The sequence below is a fragment of the Tupaia chinensis genome, unplaced genomic scaffold (assembly GCF_000334495.1).
Source record: "Tupaia chinensis unplaced genomic scaffold, TupChi_1.0 Scaffold149502_1, whole genome shotgun sequence".
NCBI classification, from domain to species: Eukaryota; Metazoa; Chordata; class Mammalia; order Scandentia; family Tupaiidae; genus Tupaia; species Tupaia belangeri.
This window is the reverse complement of record NW_006209346.1, coordinates 842,954-860,034: the sequence shown is the minus strand read 5'-3', so window position 1 is coordinate 860,034 and position 17,081 is coordinate 842,954. Positions and strand designations below refer to the sequence as shown.

At 40.0% G+C, this 17,081-nt stretch overlaps 1 protein-coding gene across 2 annotated transcripts in view; it reads left to right on the top strand.

The window, feature by feature from the left end:
- Positions 1 to 17,081, top strand: part of SLC35D1 (solute carrier family 35 member D1) — a 42,317-nt gene that overhangs the window by 343 nt on the left and 24,893 nt on the right. The window contains exons 1-8 of one of the 2 annotated variants that reach the window (XM_027769432.1): positions 38 to 451; positions 611 to 644; positions 744 to 830; positions 1,504 to 1,571; positions 3,285 to 3,356; positions 3,978 to 4,046; positions 6,595 to 6,697; positions 12,862 to 12,954. In XM_027769432.1, coding sequence (XP_027625233.1) covers positions 417 to 451; positions 611 to 644; positions 744 to 830; positions 1,504 to 1,571; positions 3,285 to 3,356; positions 3,978 to 4,046; positions 6,595 to 6,697; positions 12,862 to 12,954 — 561 coding nt within the window. In that variant the 5' untranslated portion in view covers positions 38 to 416. Of the gene's footprint in view, positions 1 to 37; positions 452 to 610; positions 645 to 743; positions 831 to 1,503; positions 1,572 to 3,284; positions 3,357 to 3,977; positions 4,047 to 6,594; positions 6,698 to 12,861; positions 12,955 to 17,081 lie in introns of those variants that run through there. The other variant, XM_006171402.3, reaches the window with a different exon arrangement.

The window sequence follows — 17,081 nt, the reverse complement described above, 5'->3', positions numbered from 1 at the left end:
CCCGGCGCCGAGCTCTGGCCGGCCCCGTGCGCCTGCCGTGCCCTCGGCGCAGCCCCCGAAAAGCTTGCCTTTTGGAGCGCTGGAGCAAAGTTGCTTGGTGCCTTTTGGGCTCCTGTGCATGCTAGCAGCGAGGACAACTGGGGTGCCATCCCTGCCATGCAGCCTGGACCGGGGTCGGGGCTTCAGTGTCCCAGCACCCGCTGACAGCCTCTGGGGACGTGCGCATCCTCACGCCCACTTATCTTCCTGTCACTGGGACGTAGAGGCGGGAGACTTTTTTTTTTTTTCCCTCCCTCTAAAGCTGTAAAGCCGTTGAGATCGGTGTCTAAACTTCCTTGACAAATCCGTTGCAGGCAGCAGAATTGTAGAATCAGACAAGATGAGACAAGTGACTGCCCTAGGCTACAGGATCAGCGATGTGGCCTGACAACCCGCTGGGCTTTCTCACGAGGTTTTTATCTGGATAAGGGGTAGAATGATGGTGTGGATTGTGCCAAATAACGTTTTAAGGCTGCCAGTACTCAAATTGAGTTCACAGAGCTATGTGTGGTTTTTCTTTTTTTAATGACTGTGCTTTTAAAAATGTTTTCTTTCTTTACCCTTCTTGTAGATTTCCTTCCTCACTATGTGTTGGACTTGGCCAGGTTAGTTGGAATCCTCAGCATGACGTGGTTTATGTTGTCAGGACTTGTGTGTGTGTGTCTTTATATGTAGAACAGTGAATCTGTGTTCTCTGTTTACAGATGGTGGCCACAGTGGCAGTGCTCTGGGTGGGAAAGGCGCTCAGAGTAGTCAAGTTTCCTGACTTTGACAGAAATGTACCTCGAAAGGTAAAAGAAAAAAAAAAGTGATACTTTGTCAAAAGAAGTCATTCTATTATTTTATCAGTACCTTGCATGTTTAAAAATGGTAGTCTCAAAACTGCCCTATATATAGTGCATGTAAGGAAGGTGAAAAATAAATGTAGTGTTAAATTCCACAGAATCTTATAAATTAAGGGAAAAAAATCCTAGGAATCTTCTGCTCTAAGTAGTGCACACTTGTTGGGAATACAAGAGTATTTTGCAGTATCCATCAAATCTAGCTTTTGTATCCTGCATTCACTATTCTTGGGTTTAGTTTCATAGTCTGTCTGTTTCTGCTTGACCCCAGGTGAGGATGAAAGCCTTTCCTATTTCTGATGACATTAGGACCATGGACAAATATTTTTAAATATATTTGAAAGTAAATGATGTTTCTGTGCCACTTTGGTTTATAATATACACATTTCTGTTTCTTTTCTCCATTGCCCTCCTCCCTCTCTCTTTCTACCAGAGTAACGCAGTTTATTCAAGAGTAGTTAGTGTTTGGGTGTTTCCTGGTGGTCACAGTCAGATGTGAGAACTAGTCTTATGTTTTAAGTGGGAAGAATTTGATCACATAAGTAAGAGTGTTTCTGTTGGAAAGGGTTTGGTTTTAGCTGCCTTTATTACTGAGCTTTGTTATCCCTCTTTAATTTTCTAGACGTTTCCACTACCTCTACTATATTTTGGGAACCAAATCACGGGACTGTTCAGCACAAAGAAACTGAAGTATGAATAACTTTATTTTACTAGTGAGGTTAATATAATGTATTTTTAAAACTACTTGAATGTCAAATATTTAACACATGGTTATTGAGTCTGGAAAGAAATGAAAAGGATCAGAAAAGCGTCTTACTACTAAATAATGAGGGTCGCACCAAAGGTTTTAGTTTAAGTGTTTTTACTTTGAAGAGAAAGAGTTTTTTGTTTTGTTAGGAGTCTTAAAATGTTGTAAAATGCTGGGTAGGAGATTTTCCTTGTTTTTCCAGACCTGTAGTAGTGAAGGATATATGGTAGGCTGTTGGGATTTCAATTCTTTAATATAGTTCATAAACATTATATTTTAGGCGTATTACAACAAAGTCAGAGGGTGGGCGTGAGAACTTTTGTAGTTTTTCTTGTAATGTGAAGTAAAGTGACATCAGATAGAACTCTGATACAAATATGATTAGTATCTTACTCTATGTCAGTGTGACTGTAGAGGTAGCATATTCACTTTTAGAAGCAAGAGTTCTGTACTCTATGATAACACTCACTATCCTTACAATTCTTGGCTTCTCCACTTACAGAGTGTAGTATGTATGTATTGGATATGTGTAATATTAAAACGATACACATAGAGAAATCATTTAATAGACACGTGGCTTTACTGCTTCCATATGGACTTAAGCCATAAGTATAGGATGATTATAAAACAGTATGGAGAAATCTCTTATGATCAGAGTCAAAGTGTTTTTCATTTTCTCCTTTTTTGAACTCAAGAAACCTGATAGAATGACTAAGATGCTATCTCTGGGGAGAATTCCAAGGAAGTCAAATTTATCCTGGGTGGGGCATGGCTTTCCATCTCATTACCCACTTGGAAAGAAATGCTGGCCTGCTGCAAAGTGCTGTTTGTGTGGAGTTTGCTTTTCTCATCCTTTGTCATCCGCCTATCCATCCATTCACATTCTGTCTTCTAATGCCAGCTAAACATAAGGCACTTTGGGGTGAGATAAGATATATTCAGAAATAACTATATTGCAAGATAGGTTTGATTAGGTACGTAAAATGTTCTGAGAATTAAGAGGAATACAAAATTATTTCCACAAAAGGACAGTCAAGGAATGTTTCATGGGATAAGATTTTCATAGATGTCTTTCGGGGAGTCTAGGTAGTGGGTAGGAAGGTCAGTCCAGTGAAGAAAGGAAAAGAAAGCTTTCTTTTGTTAAAGACTAACAAGGTTCTGTACAGCTCAGGGTGTAGAGTAAAATAAAAAAGTAATTGTTAATCTGTGATAATCGATGCATGATTTCTGGCATTTTATAGTTTATTACTTCTTCCATTTAATAGTTTAAAAAAGCTACTTTTAGGCTTTATTATTATTTTTTTAAAGAATTATTTTATTTAACTTTATTTATTTTTTAAAATTTGACCAGAGAGGGACAGAGCAAGAGAGAGGGACAAAGGGAGAGAGGGAAAGTGAGAAAGCAAGCCACCAGGTCCGGAACTCGAACTACGGTCAGCCATGTGGGAGTCCAGCAGCCTTAGCCACCATGCCACATGCTGGCCTCCTACTTTTAGGCTTTCAATAAGAATTATGTCTACAGTAGTAAGGATTAATCAGCATGAAATTTCTATAATGGAAGAAAGAGATTGGCATTTTAAACTACCAATTTGGAAAAATCTTGGTTTACAAATATTGCTATACTTTATTTTACTTAATTGTCTATTTTTTTGCAGCTTGCCAATGTTTACAGTTCTGAGAAGGTTCTCTATCCTGTTTACAATGTTTGCTGAAGGAGTTTTACTCAAGTAAGTTCAATTGCTAATACATCTATTCTTTAAGCAAGTTTAATCACCTTGAAAAGGTATCTAGCATATATGAGATGTTAAAATTATTTGCATTGTTTCTACTTCAACTTTTGAGTTTAAGCACCTTTCTCCCTTTGCTGTTGACTTGTTATTTTATGGGTGCAGTAGTTGGGAAGATGAGGAATTGGAATTAAAAGCTCTTTGGAGTATAAGATTTACTTTGTAGAATTCCTGTACCTACTGTGACCACCGAGCGAAGCAGATTCTGCAACCAGAATCATAGCTATAGGTTTTAAATAGTGTTTGTGTCTTGGTTACTTTTACTACAAATAGATGTGATGTTTTCCTATTTAAAAGGAATTATGATTTACAAGCATTGAAATTAACAATAATAAGTGGTAAAATTAAGACAAAAATGAGTGTGATTATATGTGTGACAAAGTAAGTTTTTGTTTCAGAAGAGTTCTTTTAAGTATTTTCTTGGAAGCATTTGAAATATAATTGTAGCTTTAATTTAAAGAAAATAACATGGTTTTTCTTATTTGTTTGTTTTGCTTATGTTGTAAACTGATTCTATGTGAATAGTTGAAGTCATGTATGTATTTTTAAATTATTTTTTAGGAAGACTTTTTCATGGGGTATTAAAATGACTGTATTTGCAATGATTATTGGAGCCTTTGTAGCTGCCAGGTAAGATGTGGGCTTAGACACTGTCAGTAATTACTGATAAAAGGTCAATTATAAAAAATGAGAATCATATCTTTGAAAAGCATTAAAAAAGACTCTTCTTTAACCAATAGTTTAAATCTTTTTGATTGTATCAAGGCTGGGAAAATTCAGATTCTTGGGACTCTTAAAAGTTAAATTCATATAATTTAAGATTTGTTACTTGTTTCTACTTATTGACCACATAGTTTGTACTACACAATATATTCAGCATTTTACATGTTTACAACAACTCTGAAAGTGGTATATGTATAATTTTCCTATTTCGTAGTTGAGGAAACTAAAGCTTTAGTTTACTAACTTGCGTTTAAGGTCACCCAGATAGTAAACATCAGGGCAAGAGTTTGAATCTGTACCTGACTTCAAAGCCAAATCTGCACCTGGCATTCTGTTACTTTGCATGCTGCTAAAGACTACAGTGTCTGCCTTTTTGTGAGGTGAGGAAAATGATAATGAGTCATTTGCCCTTCTGGAATAATGAATAATAGTATCACTTACTTGACATTACTTAAGATATATCAGAAATGTTATAATAGACATTCCGTTAATATACTACAGCTTTTAAAGCTTAAGTTTTAGTTTTAAAACTATGTTGCTGGACTCCCACATAGTCTACCTTGGTTTGAGTCCCAGACCTGGCAGCTTAAAACTCATGCCGGATGGATGTGTGTGGCTGCCCAAAATCCCAAGAGGAGAATAGAGGAGAAGGGACTGTGGTGTGGCCATCTTCTGGGGTGGAAGGGGTGAGGGGATTGATTTCTCGCTTTCTCTCTCTCTGTCTCTCCAGCGAGTTCACACGCCCTGTAGCAAAACTGGGAGGAAAAAAAACTACATGGGAGAAATGTATACCCAAAGACTCAAAAAATTTAAACAATTGCTAGAAGCCTTCTACAGCAGTTTACTAGCCTAGGGCTTGCATATTTAGATTTGCTAATGCTGCAAATTCTGCTTGACATTTTCCATCTAGGAATTCCAGTGTGCCTTTTGGGTTGGCTCATTTACCTTCATCACAGTCCTGTAGTAGAGGTGGGAAAATAAAAGTAAAATGATATTTTGCCCTAAACCTCCAAGTGAAATTTCATTCTAAAATAAAAAGGTTGCATGATTGATTACTAGAATGTGGTTATATAGCAGACTTATTTTCCCTCTAGGTCATATTGTCTCCTTAAAAAAAAAAATGTTTATACCAACCTTCTACTTTCATTTTAGAGGTGCCCTACTATACCTTAAAACATTTTCTTGAAGCTGATGGGATCCAAAATTGTACTAAACAACTCCTGGATCAAGAGGAGTTCCTTAGTGCTTACTCTGACCTGTAAAAAGCTGAGCAAGATTACTATCTGGATCAGCCTTGTCTAAATAGAATTTTTAACTTGGGAAAAAGTTTGGGAGGACAGGACTTCAGACAGAATCTGAAATTAATCAGAGGGTTGCTCTACTGAGATAGAGAGTTGCTTTAGGCTAGTCTTGCCTAAAATTGCAGTGGTATAGAGCTCCTCGGATGTCTTGGTTCCATTTCTTAGTTTAGCTATAAGATGTATACTAGATACAGAACCACGGAATGTGGGATCCTGTTTTAGCTAGGACAGTAAAGTAATGGTGAAACTGTACTTTTTGCAGTTTTTTTTTGTTTTTTGTTTTTTGGGTTTTTTTGAGAGGTTTTTGCTATAAGGCGCATGTGTTCACCAGAAAGACAGAGAGAGACAGAGAGACAGAAAGCAAGAAATCACCCTCCAGGGAGGATGGCCACGCCACAGTCCCTTCTCCATTCTGCTCTTGGGCACACATGCACACATATCTGGTGTGAATTTAAGCCACCGGGTCCGGGACTCAAACTACAGTTGACTACATGGGAGTCCAGCAATGTAGCCATTACACCATTGCTGGTTTCAATATTTTTATCTATTCTATTAAATTTACTATACTCATATCTTATGCCTGGCATATTAAAGTACCAGAAATTTTCAGTTTTTCCAATCCCATTACTTTCACCCCATGAGTTCATTGAGAAGTTATTTAGGTATTGAGTTCCTACCATGTTCTTAGGCACTGTTCTAGCTTGATCTTAGAACTAACCACTATCTATGCTTCAGAAATCCCACACTGTGGCCTAGTTACCTATGCAAGGTAGTCCTACCTTTTGTGTGACTCTTCGGAAAATGATATATTAATGACTCCATCCTTTTAGTTTCCTTATCTGCGAAATTGAACTCTTTTGCCTTCTGCCTGCTTATTTGAATTTGAAGTCAGAGCAGTATGCTAGTAAACGATATACTTGATTATTACTAACAATATGCTTATGTGTTAGTGTTTCTTATTTCTGAGGAATCTTACTGGGTATGAAATCGCAAACCAACGTATTGAACGAATATCAGTTACTGCTAAAATGTCTAATCTTCCCTTGTCTAAATAAGACTGCGTTCTTACAAATATTGTAGTTTAGACCTGTGTAAAGTTAAATGAATGTTTTTTAAATATGCATTGTTCTTAACCTCTTGCTTATGTTTTACAGCTCCGACTTGGCATTTGATCTGGAAGGATATGTTTTTATTCTGATAAATGATGTCCTGACAGCAGCAAATGGTGCATATGTAAAACAAAAATTAGATTCAAAAGTAGGTAGCAAGCTTCTTCACTAAAGCTTTACTAAAGCTTCTTTACCGATGTAGGGAATGGTAATGTCAGGTCTTCAGAGGAAAAGCAGGGGATAAAGAAGCACACTTAGGAGCAATGGGAAAGACACGGAGCTCTCTGAGGGTCAAATGCTTATACTTCGGTGCTTATGTAGGGAACTATTTTATAATTAATTAATTAGCATTTGCGTTTTGTTGCTGGCTTTTCTGGAAAGGACTATGAAGACTGACTGAAATGGGATGGGGAAACTAAGGAGTGTTTAGTAGAGAAGAGTTTTGTATGTGTTCCTGGCTGTGTTCAGTGCAGAAGTCCCTAATCCCTGGACCATGGACTGCCTGTGACCTCCTCCTCTTTTCTCCAGTCATGCAGGGAGTCGGGGGTTCAGAGGATGGGTGGGATGAGGAGGGACACATGTGGGAGAGTGGAGGTGGTGGGTTGCAGGCAAGCTCTGGAGGCTTTGTGTTTGCAGCTTCTCCCCATCACTTGTATTGCACTGGATTTTTATGGAAGTGCAAACCCTACTATGTGTGTGGTTGTTTCATTGTTGTATATTGCAATGTGGTAGTGGTGGGAATTGGGTGCACAATAGATGTGGTGCACTTGGGTCATCTTGGGATCAACCCTCCTTCCCCTTCTGCCCCTGTCTGTGGAGGGATTATCTTTTTTTTTTTTTTTTTTCTTTTTTCGGAGAGGTTTTTTGCTATAGGGTACATGTGCTCGCCAGAAAGACAGAGAGAAACAGAGAGACGGAAAGCGAGAAATCACCCCCCCTGGGAGGATGGCCACGCCACAGTCCCTTCTCCTCCATTTGTTTCTTGGGATCTTAAGCATGCATGCACATGCACTCAGCATGCCATCGGGTCCAGGACTCGAACTGCAGTCAACTAAGTGAGAGTCCAGCAACATAGCCATTAGGCCAACTGCCAGTCCCTGTCTTCTATGAGGCTGTTCCCTGGTGCAAGGAAAGCTGGAGACCGCTGTTCTAAAGGCCACAGTGAGGGACTTGAGATGGGAAAGAGAAAACGGAAAGCCTTTGTGTATGCTTGAAGAGACGAAAGTGTTGGAAGGGACTGTAGAACAAGGATGACCTTTGTGTATTTGCCCTACAAGTAATGAGGAACTTGAGGGGGCATTAGGATCTCTCTCTCAGACAACACTAAGTTCTCTGGCCCAGATCTCATACCTGTGAATTTTGTACATCCCCAGCTCTTTGCCTCTACTTGCAGCTTGCACACAAAGACTTCACAAGATTATGTTTGTTTGTTCACTATAAACCTCAAAGATAGTCAAATTAAATTTTTTATTTTGATCAAGCTAGACTATCAGAAAGCTGAGTACTTGAGCTACATTGCTTGTGCTACATTGTTACGAGGTTATATATATTGTAAGGAACAATTACATGGATATATATATATATAAATAATATGTATGGTTGTTGTTGTTCCTGATATTTAATGTATCCTTTATGAGGAGCGATATAAGTTATTTATGTTAAATGTCATCACAGTTTTTCTTGAGCAGCTGGGGATTTTTTATATTTTTTGGGAGAGATTTTCGCTATAGGGTGCATGCGCTTGCTCGACAGACAGACAGACAGAGACAGACAGAAAGTGAGAAATCACCCCCCGGGGGGATGGTCACGCCGCAATCCCTTCTCCTCCATTCTCTTCTCGGGATCTTGGGCACGCACGCACACGCGCCTGGCGTGAGTTTTAAGCCACTGGGTCCGGGACGCAAACCGCGGTTGACTACGTGGGAGCCCAGCGACATAGCCGTTACGCTAACTGCTGGTTCCCGCAGCTGGGGATTTTTTATCTTACTAAGTCTTATGATTGCCCATGGCTTTATTTTCCTATCCACGTTTTATCTTTAGTCAGTTGACTATCTGCTTAGTTCTTAATTGGCTGTATTATATGAATAGTATTTCTGGAACTACTTGGTGTCTACTTTGGAACTCAGGTCATAAATAAATACAAATGCCTTGTTTTCTTGATGGTAGTATTAGTATGGAGTTGGTGTCATCATGACCAGGGGCTTTGCCTTCTTCTCTAGAAAAGAAGTATAGATTGTATGTATGGCCATCCCAAATAGATTTCTTAATTCTCAAGAGCTTTTACTTTAATACTTGGAGTGCTAGGGACAGGGTAAATTTTTCTAATGCATTTTCTTTAAGTATGCCTTTTACATTTTGCCTTCCATTTATTTGCCTTGATGATGCTGGAGGAGAATTGCATTTGTAACTACTATGTACATTTTTTATCTTTTCTAAATAGCTATAGAAAGGAGAACAGAGAGTAGGATCTGTTTTATTTTAGCCCACTTGCTGCTCTGGAAGATAGATACTAATAATAACACTTCATCTACCCAACAACTTCATCTGTCCCAAACAGTATGTCCAGTGGAATTTTCTGTGAGGATGGGTATCTGCTGTATCTCTGCTGGCTTTAGTAGTAGCCACTAGTGACATGTGGCTGTTCAACACTTGAGAAGTGACTGGTACAACTAGGAACCGAATAGTTTTATGTAATTATTATTAAATTTAGATAGTTCTATGTGGCTAGTGGCTACCATACTGGACAGTGTAGTATATCATAGAACCTGGAAAAAATTAGAGGGGTTTCTGAGTATTTTATTCCTAGAAGTTTGTCACTCAGAAATGACTTACAACTTATTTGTAGAACTTTTTAAAACTCATTGGTGTACTTTTCCTGGTTCACAAATTAGAAGCAAAGAAATAGAAGGTGGGATTCTGTTTAGAGGCAGAGAGGCTACCCAACATTAGGAAAAGTCAGCTAACAACAGGAGAAACAAATAGGAAAGATATAAAGGTACAAATACTGAAGGAAAAAAAAAAATGGTGCAGGAGCTATTAAAACAGCATTGAGGGCAGTACCATACAAGAACATAATATATTAATGCATGTTTATGATGATGCCCTAAATCAAATTTTAGTCAGTCTACACTGCTTAATAAGGCAGGGAGAGGGCCAGTCCATAGCTCAAAGGTTCAGCCTTGTGCATAGAGAACTAGATCCCTCCATGGCTGGCTCTGATTGGAATACGGGCCCTAGTGACTTGAAAAATGTGCTGGACTTGTGGGCACATATGCCCAGAATCCTAATGGGATGGAGAAGTACAGAATAAGGGATTGTGGTGTGACCCTCCCATTGGGGAGTGTGTTTTCTCTCTGGTGAACACACATATACCCTTTCAATAAAAAAAGAAGAAAGATATCTTAAAATGTGGAAGGAAAAAATAGCAATTTTGACATTTATGTTTTGGTTGTTGGTTGTCTGGGTAAGTGTCTGTGAGTATGTGTTCGTGTGCCGTATTGGTCCACGACTGCACTGCTGACAGAAATACCCAAGACTGAGAATTTTTAAAAATAGAGATTTATTTGACTCACAGTTTTGGTGACTAGAAAGTCACAGACGTCACTAAATGATGGAAGATAGAACTTTATGCAGAGCAGAGCATAATCTGTCTCCATGTGTATTTCCTAGTCTCATTTCTTGTTTTTTAGAACTCAGTCATGGGGGCCCCACCCTCATCACTCACCGAATCACCATTCTTTAACCAAAGGCCACACCTTTGATGCCATAATCAGATTTAAGTTTTCACCATATGAATTGGGGGTGAGTGGGGGGCATATTCGAACCAAGTATATTCCTATCCTGTTTCCTGGATAATACTGAGGTCTCTAGCTGACTGGGCACCCATTCTTAAAGGTGGTTTTGTTCTACCATGGTTTTTTTCCTTTGGTTGTATACAAATGAGGCACACCTTTTTGTTGATGCTTGCGGTGACCATAAGCAATCAGTTATGTGGTTTATTCTAGAGGCAGGATAGCCACACTGAGATGCTTATAATGGCTTGAGTTTTATTACCTATAATTTCAGGACTGCTTGTAATCGTGGTCATTTGGGTATGAATCATATGACTTAGTGCTTCATTTCGGACCTGAAAGCAGCTATTGAATTAAAGATAGGGGGCGAGGAGCCTGTTGCATGGGAGTTAAGGTGACTGGATCCCACATGATTGATCATGCAGTTTGAGTCCTGAACCTGGAAGCTTGAGAAACACACCAAGGGTATGTGTGCATGTTCCCACAATCCTGAAAGGAGGAAGAATTGAAAGAGAAGGATTGTGCCATGGCCATGCTATGTGGGGAATGCTCTCACTTTCTCCCCTTTGTCTGTCTTTCTCCAGCAAGAGCACATGCCTACTGGCAAAATTTAGAAAAAAAATTTTTTTACTCTGATTTACTTTTAATAATATTTTTAATTCAGGCCAGCTTGTGATGTGGTTAAAGAGCTGGATCCCAAATAGCTACTGTGTGGTTCAAATTACAGACCTAGCGAGTTGAAAAAAAACTCCAGGCGTGTGTGTGTGGTGTGTATGAGTCCCAAATCTTGAAAATAATTTTTTTTTTGAGAGAGATTTTTGCTATAGGGCATGTGTGCTCACTGGAGAGACAGAGAGTGACACGGAGACAGAATGTGAGAAAGCACCGCTCTGGAGGGAATGGCCACACCGCAATCCCCTCTTCCTCCATTGTCCTCTTGGGATCCGGGCACGCGTGAACATGTGCCTGGTGTGAGTTTAAAGCCACCGGGTCCAGGACTCAAACCATAATCGGTCATGTGAGAGTTCAGTGATGTACCCATTATGCTATCTGCTGGTCTCAAAAATAAAAATATTTTTAAAAAAGTTTTACCAGAGGGTATGTGTGCTGACTAGAGACACAGAGAGATAGGGAAAGTGAGAAATCACCCCCCACCTCCCATGGGGCATGGTCACACTGTAGCCCTTTCTCCATTTCTTTCTCATTTCAGGATTTTTAGTATGTGTGCACGTGCACTCGGAATGTTTCTCAAGCCGCTGGATCTGGGGCTAAAATGGCGCAGTTGGCCATGTGGGATCCAGCTTCTTCAACCACCACACCACAGGCTGGCCTGAATTAAAAATATTTTAACTTAAAAATAAATCACACAAAATCATACACACTTATGATAGAAATAGTAGAAGTCATAGGGAAGTAGAGGGAATACAAATCTCCCTTAATCCTCCCAAGCGAGAAGCTTTGTTCTAGTGGCTGTTCTTTATTTGGGGTTTGTGTGTGTGTACTTCTATGTCAAAATTTTAAGCCACAGAGGGAGCATATATCATTTCTAACTTAAGTTTTTCATTTGGTACTGTTTTATGGACACCTTTCCAAGTCAGTCTGCATCATTAAAATTGTAGTGGCTGTGTAATGTTCATTGTATAGCTGCATAATAGTCTAATCGATTTTCTGGTACTAGGTAGCTCTTTTTGCATTTTTTCAAAGCTGTGTTTGAGAAGGTAGTTTCACTTTTCACATCATTCCATGATCTTTCAGTCATAGAAGTTAGGCAGATATCACACTCCTATTCTCAACTCTCCCCTATACTCCCTTCCTTGCCTCACAAACTATGACCTACTTTTTCTGTTTCTTATTTTATGTCCCAGAAGTATGTGAATCAAATGAACAAGTTCTCATAAGCTCCTTGTGTTTGAAGATATGTGTTATCCTTCTTTATTTCCCAGTAACTGAGGGCACAACTAGTCCTACTGTGTTCTAGGAGTTGTAGTCACAGTAATCTCAAACTTCATCCTACTTCTCCTTTTCCGAAATACTAATACTTCACTAGGAAGCACCGCGTTGGTATAGCTGTGAGTCGGGGTGTGTCTGGATCTGCCTGTCCATCTCTTAAATGGCACTCTGCTGTGTTTCTGAAATGTCCAAGACTAGCTGAGTGACTCTCGATTCAGTTCTGGAGACAGAAGGGCTTCTGGGCCGTAGATGTGTGTGTGTATTCAAAGAAACCCTTACTTGCTGTTTTGAGGCAGCCAGTAGATACCGTTTTTATATTTCTCATCTGAGGCATGTGAGGAATGTATTTCATATATGTTTGAAATCTTCTAAGTTTATCATCTTTATTGGTCTTTGGAAAGTTTAGAGTAGTTCTTAATGTTTGCAAATACTCTGACTTGATTAATTTGCCGTATGTGTTGCGTGGGGGTATGTGTGTACTTACTTGTAATTGGGGTGGTCCTCTGTGCAGGGTTGTGTATGTATTTTTCTCCTTGAACCAGATGAAGTGTCTAATTGTTTCCTCTCCTAGGAGCTGGGAAAATATGGCCTGCTCTATTACAACGCACTGTTCATGATTCTGCCAACCCTAGCCATTGCATATGTCACAGGAGATGCACAAAAGGTGGGACTTTATCATTACGCTTTAAGACTTATGCTGGCAAATTGCATTGTTATTTATGACCAGAAAATGAACTTTGGGATTGTTTAAAAAAACATGTGCTTATAAGTGGCCAAAGAACAGAATTGACTCTTTAGCTTGTTAATGTCATGCTAACCTTTTTTCCTTGGCATAATCATTGGATAGAACCAAAATGCTCAAAATAGCTCTGGCCATCAACATAAAAATAGAGCAGGTTAACTGGTGTCCTTTTCTTCTGTGCCAGGTTAGAGGAAGGGAATTTTTGCATTTCTGCCAAACTATAAAATAGAAATAGTAGCAAAATAACCTTGAGAAGCAAACAAACAAAAAATACTGAAATAGTGAAAATCCACAGACCCTAAACAAAATGCAAGGCATCACTTGAAGTTCTCTGTTTTAGTGAATAATTAACATTCTGGCTTAAGTCTCAAACGTTTTTTCCCTCCCTTTCCTCCCTCTCCCCTCCCTTAGCAGATATTTTATACTGTGTGGTTATGCAGTCATATGAATAGCAACTTATATAGCGTTAGGGTGATCTGTGTCATAGGCTGTGAAAGAATTTATAGACTCAGGGACCAGCAGATGGTATAATGGCTGCGTTGCTGGACTCTCACATAGTCAATAGTGATTCGAGTCCTGGACCTAGCAGCTTAAAACACACCAGGTGCATGTGTATGCATGCCCAAAATCCCAAGAGGAGATTGGAGGGGGAGGATTATGGTGTAGCCATTCCCCCCAGGGGGGTGATTTCTCGCTTTCTATCTCTCTCTCTTCATCTCTCCAGTGAGCACATGTGCCTATAGCAAAACCTCTGTAAAAAAGAAAAGAATTCACAGAAGCAGAGAGTAAGTGTGTAGAAAAAGGTTTACTCACTTTCTAATAGGGAGGAAAGGGACCAGATGCTTACGGTTGCAAGGGCCCTGATGGGTAGGGCCTAGGGACTTTTAAAGGAAAGGGACTTAGGGTGGGATGATTAAGGTGGTCTTAAGATAGCATTCCCAGTGATCTTTTAAACATCTGGGTTGTTCAGTTGTTATCGCTGGGTAAGTTAGTCATCTGCAGCCCATCTTTCTTCCCTCTTTTAGGGTCCCTGTCTCCTACCTCATTTTCAGGTGGAAATCTTCCTCTGATCCCCAGGGATTCCCCACTAGGGTATGTCCCTTCTCTCTGGACCACCCAGACCAGGTTTGACCTATTAGGCCTTTCTCCCTGCCCTGCCAAGGGCACTTAAAATTGCATGGGGACCAGCAGTTAGCATAATGGCTATGCCGCTGGACTCCCATGTAGTCGACCACAGTTCGATCCCCAGACCCGGTGGCTTAAACTCACACTGGGCACATGTGTGTGCATGCCCAAGATCCCGAGAGGAGAATGGAGGAGAAGGGATTGTGGCGTGGCCATCCCCCCTGGGGGGTGATTTCTCACTTTCTGTCTCTCTGTCTCTCTCTGTCTTTCTGGTGAGTGCATGCACCCTATAGCAAAAACCTCTTAAAAATAAATAAATAAATAAAAATGCCTGAGAGTTTGTCTTCCCTGAGCTAAGTGCAAGATAAGAGACAAATATCCATCGGTTGATCCCTAAGGAAGAAAATGTGTCTAAGGCATCTAGAGAGCCTTGACTGTGCCCCCTCCTGTTAAAATACCTGGGAGGTACTGAATGTGTCCTTTCATATAATAGTTTACCAATTTTTTGCAAATGTTTAGCTAAATAAATCCAAAAGACAGTAGCAAAATAAATCTATGAAAGAATTTTTTCTAAAATGAGCCCACTTTCACAGAAGAAAAATTGATATTATATGGTCAGAATTTACGATATTTTGCAAATAAATAGAAACCCAGAATTCTGTTCACGGGACCAGCAGTTAGCGTAATGGCTATGTCGCTGGACTCCCATGTAGTCGACCGCAGTTCAAGTCTTGGACCCGGCAGCTTAAACTCAGGCCGGGCACGTATGCGTGCGTGCCCAAGATCCCGAGAGGAGAATGGAGGAGAAGGGATTGCGGCGTGTTCATCCCCCCGGGGGGGTGATTTCTCACTTTCTGTCTCTCTGTCTCTCTTTCTCTGTCTGGCGAGTGCACACGCCCTATAGCAAAAACCTCTCCAAAAGAAAAAAAAAAAAAAGACAGAATTCTGTTCAGGATGTCTGTACCACAGTTCCTTCTATTGATTCCTCTGACCAATTATTGAGAATATGTTGGCTATTTATTCTAATGACAATGACAGTTCCTACAAATCAGTGGGAGCAGAAATGAAAGATTTTAGAAAACAGACGGTTGAAAAGTTGTTCTTGGGGTCAGCCCGTGGTCTGGTGGGTCTGTGAGCTGAATCCCACATGTGTAGCTTGAGTCCCAGACTCAGTAGCTTGAGAAGCATAACAGGGTGCATGTGCACGCATGCCCCAAATCCCAGAATGAGGCAGAAATGGGCAAGAAATGATTATGCTGTGATCTTTCCCTGTGGGGAGGTGCTTTTTCATTTTCCTTCTCTTGTTTTCCTTCTCTCTCTCTCTCTCCATTGAGTATACACACCCTCTGTCAAAAGGAAAAAAAAATGGTTTTTGAACCTAAGCCAGGAGACTGACCACTTAAGCCGCCCCCTTCCCAATCAAGACCTCTTTTAAAGAACTGGCACAGATCATCTTGAGTAAATGTGTATAAATGTTTTAATTCATTATGACCTGGTTGCAGCAGGCCTAAAAATGACACCAAAGTAGGAAATAGAGCTATTGCTCTAATAAAGAAATGTTGAATAGGGACTCTGTGACTGTGAGAAAAGTGGAAAAGGAAACTAATGACAGTTGAGTCCCTGTATGTAAAAAAAGGTAATCTTCATAACAGCTCTAGAAAGTTTCATGATCCCTGTTTTACCAATGTGCAAGTAAAAGTTCAGAGAGACTAAGTAATTGCCCAAAGTCATAGGGTTGCTGGGTAGCAGAGTCAGGATTTAAATCCATGTCCGACTCCAAAGTCTGGTCTTTCAAGAAAGGCCATGATCTTTCTGCCTACTTCTAGTAACTCTGGCATAAAAACCCTCTCTCTTCAACCTTGGGGCAAGAATGTGGTGTAAAATAGCCAACTCCATCATAGCAGGACAGATGGCTACAAATCTCCAGGCTAATCTGTACATGAGAAAGTTGGAAAAATTAATGTGGTGAAGGACTGTAAACACTTAGCAAAGATGGAATTTTCACTAAGCTGAAACCTTGATGAGTAGCTTGTAGCTACTTGAAAGAATTTACGAAAGGAGACATTTCCTCATTCCAGAGCGATGATAATTTACATAGAAGTTATAGCATAATTCATGCATATTTAAAGGTCAGTAACTCGCATTCAGTTCGGGATGCTTCAATAAAAGAATGTTTTTTATTTAAAAAGATTTTTTTCCCCTAGTTTTTGATATAGAGTATGTGCAGTCGCTAGAGAAAGAGAGAGAGAAGAAGTGAAAATCACCCCCTGGGGGGATGGCCATGCCACAGTCCCTTCCCTTCCATTCTCCTCTTGGGATTTTGGGCATGCATGCACATGCACCTGGTATGATTTTCCAATCATTGGGTCTGGGACTCAAGCTGCAGAATAGGTCGCGTGGAATCTAGCACCTTAACCTTTATTTATTTATTTATTTTACACGTTTTAAATTTACATTTAATCCCTGTACATCTTTACAGTGTACAAAATGGTTGTTCTCAGCATGAATGTAGTGCATATCAATCTATATAACCATATAGAATTTTTTTTGTAGTGTAAAATGTTACTTTGTCACATGAGATTTAGATTTTCCTCTTTCATTTTTAAGGAGAGAAGTGGAATTTGCATAGTATTTTTTTTCCCCCAATGAAAGTACCAGACATAAAAAGTCAAAAAAAGTCTTATTTCGGGAGTTAGTATAATGGCTATGTTGCTGAACTCCCATGTAGTCTACCACAGTTTGAGTCCCGGACCCAGTGGCTTAAACCCACGCCAGGCGCGTGTGCGTGCATGCCCAAGATCCCTAGAGGAGAATGGAGGAGAAGGGATTGTGGCATGTCCATCCCCCCTGAGGGGTGATTTCTCACTTTCTATCTCTCTGTCTCTCTGTCTTTCTGGCGAGCGCACACTCCCTATAGCAAAAAA